Source organism: Galleria mellonella, unplaced genomic scaffold (genome assembly GCF_026898425.1).
Source record: "Galleria mellonella isolate WM207_F2 unplaced genomic scaffold, CSIRO_AGI_GalMel_v1 utg146, whole genome shotgun sequence".
In the NCBI taxonomy this organism is placed as follows: Eukaryota; Metazoa; Arthropoda; class Insecta; order Lepidoptera; family Pyralidae; genus Galleria; species Galleria mellonella.
In genome coordinates, this window is record NW_026441999.1 from 646505 (window position 1) to 653390 (window position 6886).

General features: G+C 32.5%; 1 protein-coding gene across 1 annotated transcript; it reads right to left on the reverse strand.

Moving 5' to 3' along the window:
• Positions 1-1403: 1403 nt before the first annotated feature.
• On the reverse strand, positions 1404-5859 carry LOC113509306 (adrenodoxin-like protein 1, mitochondrial). Its single transcript, XM_026892621.3, has 5 exons — positions 5655-5859; positions 5530-5581; positions 4969-5075; positions 4122-4262; positions 1404-2644 (listed from the first exon to the last, which is right to left on the reverse strand). The coding sequence occupies exons 1-5, from the start codon at positions 5746-5748 to the stop codon at positions 2541-2543; spliced, it is 498 nt and encodes a 165-aa protein (XP_026748422.2). The 5' UTR covers positions 5749-5859; the 3' UTR covers positions 1404-2540.
• Positions 5860-6886: the final 1027 nt, after the last annotated feature.

Consider the following 6886-nt stretch of genomic DNA (forward strand, 5'->3'; position numbering starts at 1 on the left):
CCTCTCATTTGGGCCGTTGTGCGTGTGAGTCGTGGCTAGTACAGCCAACCTAGCTCCACCCAGAAGCGCAGAAGCTTCCTGGGTTCTTCACAGGCCTCACGGAGCGACCTCACCGTTCCGAGGATTTCTAAACGTTGATAGGCCACAGCCTCACATTCCAGGATTACGTGAGCAGCCGTTTCTTCAGCGTCGAAACAGCCTCGACATAGAGGGCTGTCTGTGGCTCCTATTGTGTATAAATGTTTGTTTAATGGACAATGACCCGTTATTGTCCCTATCATTATTTTGAGGTTTTTTCTATCTAGATGTAATAAACGTTTTGATAGTCGTTGATTCAACGTAGGTACGGCCAATTTTGATTGTCTGCAATCAATAGCCTGTATCCATCTTTGGTTTTGTATGTCAGCGGATCTTTGACGAATCCACATTCGAAATTGCGAGAACGGAAGAGGAAGAAGTGGATACGAGCCTACCACCCTCGTTCCTGAGCCTCTTCTAGCCAGTTCGTCTGCGGCATCGTTACCATAAGATCCACTGTGCCCTCTTATCCATTGGAGGATAACTCGGTTATTGGAAGATATCCTATCCAGTGAATGGTGGCATTCAATTATCAATTTGTTGTTTGTCTTGTTGTTTCGTAATGCTTTTAGTACTGCTGCGCTGTCAGATAAGAATCTAATGCTAAAACCATTTATTCCTAGCTTATGTACAACTGCAGCAGCCTCGGTTATTGCAACACATTCGCATTGGAATATTGAGCTGTGTACGCCAAGCGGTATGTGCACGTTTATATTCAGGTCTAAGGAAAAGACTCCGGCTCCTGAACCGTTCTCGGTTTTGGAGCCATCGGTGTATATGCGTAATTCATGTACACCGGATTGGTCCTTTTCCTCTTCTTGAATTTGTATTTGGTATTTTTTGTTAAATATATAATGATTATGAGTCCTGTCACACGGAGCCGCAATCAAAGGTTCATATTCGATTGCCTGGTTCAGAATAGAAGTGTGGGGACTGTAGTGATTTTTACCCCATAGATCCAGATGCATTAGTCGGATAGCGGCTAACGCCGCTTCCTGCTGTATGTGCAGGTCTAGGGGTGTTATGTTGAGGGCCAACTCTATTGCTGTTGTAGGAGCTGTTTTCATGCAGCCGCTGACAGAAGAGCAAAACAGTCTCTGAAAGCTTTTTAGTTTGGCGGCGGTGGTCGATAGTTTTGTCCTCGGCCACCAAACCAGTGCACCATAGACCAACATTGGCCTGATTACAGCTCTGTACAGCCATAGAGTTATTTTTGGCAAAAAATTCGTCGCATGTATTGTTTAAGTGCAATAAAGAATATATAAATATTTTTCATTTAAGATAACATAATTTCTAATAATAAATTTGGTAAATTAAACACTATAATTAAATGATATTTTAATTCCATAATATTCTATTTACAATTGGACTAATAATTATAAAAATTTTAACAATTATTTGCATAAAAAAAAATATGTTACTAGATTAGACAGAGGAGTTGTCTTTTAAAAATATTACGCCCACAAGAACCTAAAGAAGCAAAATTGAGAAGGGAAGTCCATGGACAACAAAATGTAAGCACGCAGCCTATCTGGCACGAATTCGTGTCATATTTTTATTTTTTAGTACAATGATCACTTTTTATTAAGTTCAATAGTAAAATAAAAACACAAAAATATGCGGTTTCAATTTAGTTTTGCTAAAGTAAAAGTTGTAATATAAATTCTGAACAAATAAATTGCATGATGCCTAATTATGTATAGCTTGCTCTATACATAATCTATGCAATAGCATTTATTTATTTAAATTGTGATACATAGGTAACAATGGATGGTAAAACAAGATAAGTCCTCTATGATCAACTCCATATATCGAGGTATACAAATTTGCAATTATATAAGAAAAAACAAATTAGATTAATTAGTAATCTTAGTAATATAATAATAACAAGAAGATAATAGAAGAAGAAGTACGTGGGACATATAAACGATGATATAAGCTTTTAATAAGAGCAATACGACTCAAAATAATATTTTTTAGAAATTGTTTATTTATACGTATGTTTGTTTAATAAACTACTGTGCCAAATTGGATACGGCTTTCACAGTTGTGATCGTAAATATCCTAAACTTTGTTTCACCTTAATACGCCATTTTGAAGTGGCCAATTTCATTTCTAGTATATGTACTTCTTAAATCAACGTGTGTGTGTAAAATTACTAATTTTTTATCTCAAAAAACTAGTAATTTTTATACATATGTCTTTATATTCATTTGAGCCCTTTCTGTCCAATATATTTTATTTTGAATTCAATTGTATGTATATATAAATATACTAATATATAAAAACAAAAATGTTTACGTACATTTACCAAATCAAGTACTCATAGTACGAACTCCACTTAGTTAAGGACTAGATGGCGACTATAATACATCCTTGGCAATTTATTATTGTTATTTGTAACATATATTCATGCATATATATCAAAATCAACACTTAAAACTATAACAGCCAAACTGTTCTCAGTGCGGGGTAGGCTTGTGTCCGTCTACATAGAAGTTTCGAGTTGCTTTTGGTAATGTCAACTCGATGCCTTCTAGTTCTTTGGTGAGCACTATTTGACAACCTGCAAAGTAAATTAATTTGTTAAAAGACACCTTTAATAAAAAAAATTAATATAAATCAGAAAATAAATGAACGAGAAATTTAATTAGTAAGTGATTGTAAGTACATGGTACAAAATTTTAATATTCAAATCAACTTTATTCAAATATATTTGTTTTACAAGTACTTTTAAATCGTAATAGTTTTTTCTCTGCTGAGAAGAGCCCGCAAGACAACAAATGCAACAATTACTATATATTTATTTGAATGTACTATATCTAAAATTACATGGCTATTAAAAAGTTAGTATGATCGACTAACACCATGCACATTTGTCATTCAACTAATCGTTTAGTGTGTAATAGGCTTTGTTTACTAAGTGTTTTTAATAACAGTTTTAAACTTATTAAAAGGCTGATCCAAAATATTCTTCTATATCTTATTATAACATTTAATACCTATTCCCGTAAAAGACTTATTAACTTTTTCTAAACTATACTTCGGAACAGCGAGTTTATATTTATATCTAGTGTTAAGATTATTGAGATCACTGTTTTTAAGAAACAGTTGAAGATTTAAACATCGAGTTGTTGCAAATTATGAAGAGGTTTAGTGAAAAAAATCCAATGTCTCTGCAACTTTAATGTCAGCATTAATGAATTGATTTTTAATATTTAAAACAATTTTATTGTCATGACCATTTACTTTTCTGGTTTTGCTATTAATTACCTTCCATTCTGAAAAATATAATTTAACTGAAATAGAGACACTTAATTGCTTTGCAAATCTATTTAATAATTTTAGAATCAGATTTTTTATGAAACAAAGTGTCTGTTGTATTGTTTCTTTGTTTATATAGTTCATAAAGTTTGGTCCTAGATTTATAAATACCAAATGTGACCAAATATTCACATAAATAGTAAAAGTACATACAGCTACATCCATTTATCTTTACAATATGCCCTTAGAGAGAAAGCAGATTTATTACATCTGAATGATGAATATTATCTATTTTTAATATAAATTTTAAAGATTTGTATGTTATTAAATGTAATTAAACATTTTGGACAATAAAAAACAAACTAACATATTACTAGCTGTGTTTCTAGCAAATAAATTATTGTTATTGTATCATAGCCACACAGACCTCTATCTTTTACCAATATACAGATATCCCTAATGTCCGTTATCACTACTAATTTATTTATTTAAATAACTTTATTGACAGAAAGAAAATATGCTACAAAAGCCTGATAAGTAACCTTATGATGCATATTTCACTAGTAGCAATCTCTAACAGTAAACCTTTGGGGTGAACAGTGAATCACATATGCAGTGTTTCATTATAGGTACAGATATCATTCATTTATCTATTACAAGTAAATAAATGTGCTAATGCCTTTTTTCAAATTTATGAATGACTAAACGAAAGCTTGCTTGCCATTTCAATTTGCTTAGAAACAAACTTATAAAAAAATAGATAAGTAGTTGCTAATTACCTAATCTTGAATTTTCTTTTAAAAATGGCGCCATATCTAGTAGGTCGTCCTCTTTCTCTTCAGACGGTGGTAACTTATCAAGGTGCTCATAGTTTACATACACATGGCATGTTGTACACGCCAAAGACGCCTCACATGCACCTGAAAATAAAGTACATACATACATATCAGTCATGTCTGTCACCCATTAGGGTAGGCAGAAACAATGGAACCCCAAATGCTTTGATTCAAACAAGCCTCTTTTACTTCCTTCACATTAATCAATCTTTCCATACATGCTGGCCGTAACCGGCCTATTAATATTTTATTTAAATATGAATACAATTATATGATAAATAATATTATGACAAAAAGTGTCACACAATCACAGCCATTGCCTGGTCCTCAAGTTAGACTAGAATTATATCAAACCAAGCAATATATATATGGGGCACAATCCAGAACATCCAGACTTGAACCAATTTAGGAAAGTTCATTTCCCAACTTGGCCTGAAAAAAAATCAAATTCTGGCCTCATTTATTCACAAAATAGATATCAGGTTTTTATGTTTTCAGCACACACAGAAAGTAGAATAACAAGCAATCTCTCATTAAAGTTGCCCAACCCCATTAATATAAGTAAGTACAGAATAAGAAATACCTGCAAATAAGCATGTTGCTAAACTACCCAGTAGTTTATTGATGATATTGGAAATATGAAAATACTTTTAAATGTATAATTCTGAATTTGGAAACTTATAAGGTAAATAAATTGAAAAACAAAATAGCAACTCGTATTATAAATTTCAAATCAATATTTTACAAGTAAATATTAGTAAGTAGTTAAATAGTGTCTTTGAATACTGACCTTCCATTTCTATACCATATCTATGTGCTAGGTACAAAACATTATCTCCAACTTTACCTCTTACATTGACCCTTTCGCCATTTTTATCTATGTACACAACATTTACCCTGAAAAATGTTTAAAACATATTAAATTTAGAGGTTATGTAATATTTGTATACTTTAGAGTATAGGTAAGTATAAAATAAAAGTTATTGCACAATTTTATGTTTTGTGTGTATGAAAGAATGCTAATATTGGGGAAGGTCAGGACTAAACAGTCATAATCAGGTAAATCATGTACTATCTCAGGGAGAATGAAATGCTCTGAATTTATGTTTATACATGAGGTTTGAAATTTAAGGAAGCAAAAAAACTATGTAAGAATGGATGCCCTTGATATTTAGTTCTCTCTATCTAACCTATAAGGGTCTTAACGTAAGTCATTTATGTAAAAAGGAGAAAATACATCGAAGGAATGTATGAATGTTAGGAATTAGTGATATCATATAATTATAAATAGTGATTACTGATTTATGGTATCTTCACAAATAGAAAGACAATTACAAAAAAAAAGACTTACACTTCATCTTCTGACTTGGGATCCTTCCACTCATATTCTCCATGCCACAGACCTAAAATACACAATTATCATCTCAAAACTGCATTAAAATTACAACAAAGGAAATTATTAAAACATTTCGTTACCCGATGTCAGATGTATTTGTTTCACGGGTAAAGGTGTTTTAATTCTGACAGACTTTAAATTGTATGTGGTTAAAATTCGTTTAATTGCAAACATTTTATAAAATATATTTACATACTATATAATAAGCTGAAAAATAAAAACATTATTTTAGGTTAGATTTCGATATCAACAAACGAACTAAACGACAAAAAATAAATGACACTGACAGTTATTAGTGCCAACCTTGATTATATAGATAGAATATCGAGTCCTAATCGAGTCTTAACAGGTCTACTTTTAGGCAGATTAATAATTATCAAATTAGCTAACTGTTTTTTTTTTAATAATGTTCTGTATACTTGCGCACACGACTTATCTATATTTAATTCTTTAATAAATAAACTGTCCCGCAAAAAATTGGCTAAAATTTAATTTACAGCAAATTTAACATGGTCCCGGCATAAAATTGGCATATAAATTGCCATATAAATATATATTTAAATTATACAATTACGTAAAATTTAATTTTGACGTGTAGTCCCGGCATAGAATAGGCCACCCCTTCCTTTGCTGTGTGTGTCGTAAGAGGCGACAAGGAGGGCGGGGGATGGACAGCAGCGTCCTTCTCAAAGCATCTCTAAAGCCTGACTGCGGTTGTAAATCCGCCTGCCAAACGTGGCAACTATTATATCAACAATATAGGTACCGGGGTACCAGTGAGAGATGCTAGATGAGAATAAAATTGTAATTCACCATCTTATACTAAAATTATAAATATATATTTTTTTAATTAATTTTTAATCCACCGTCGAGTATCTCTCTACATCCTAAAAATAGAGAATGCCTATAGCATTAAGTCCGTCTTTGTACCATATTTTATTACTCAATAAAGTTTAAATAAATAAAAAGCAGTTCAGTTAACGCATCGTGACGAATTCACTTGGAACTGAACACGATGGTTTACAGGAGGAACCGCGAGAAGGTCGACCTGACAGTGTGTATCGCTAGCAATGAAGCTATTAATAATCTCATAAGGGGGGGTAAAGGGATTATTAGTAATGCGGTCAAATAGCCCCATTGTGAAAACCTTGTTATAGCCCCACAATATACCCTATCAGGTCTACCTCCACGTGATCCCTCTGGAAACCATCGTATTTAATTCTAGTTGATTTCGTCAGGATGGGCTAAATGTCATATAAATCCTTATTTGTCATCTCTCACTGGTGCCCCGTCAGTGTATACCGATAGCGCA

What these genes read in the sequence shown, in the direction of transcription:
- LOC113509306 (XM_026892621.3), bottom strand. Translation starts at nt 5,748, where the DNA reads ATGTTTGCAATTAAACGAATTTTAACCACATACAATTTAAAGTCTGTC. An exon ending in ATATGGTATAGAAATGGAAG is followed by an intron (nt 4,263 to 4,968) that starts GTCAGTATTCAA and finishes CTTTATTTTCAG; the next exon opens with GTGCATGTGAGGCGTCTTTG. An exon ending in AAAAGAAAATTCAAGATTAG is followed by an intron (nt 2,645 to 4,121) that starts GTAATTAGCAAC and finishes TTTACTTTGCAG; the next exon opens with GTTGTCAAATAGTGCTCACC.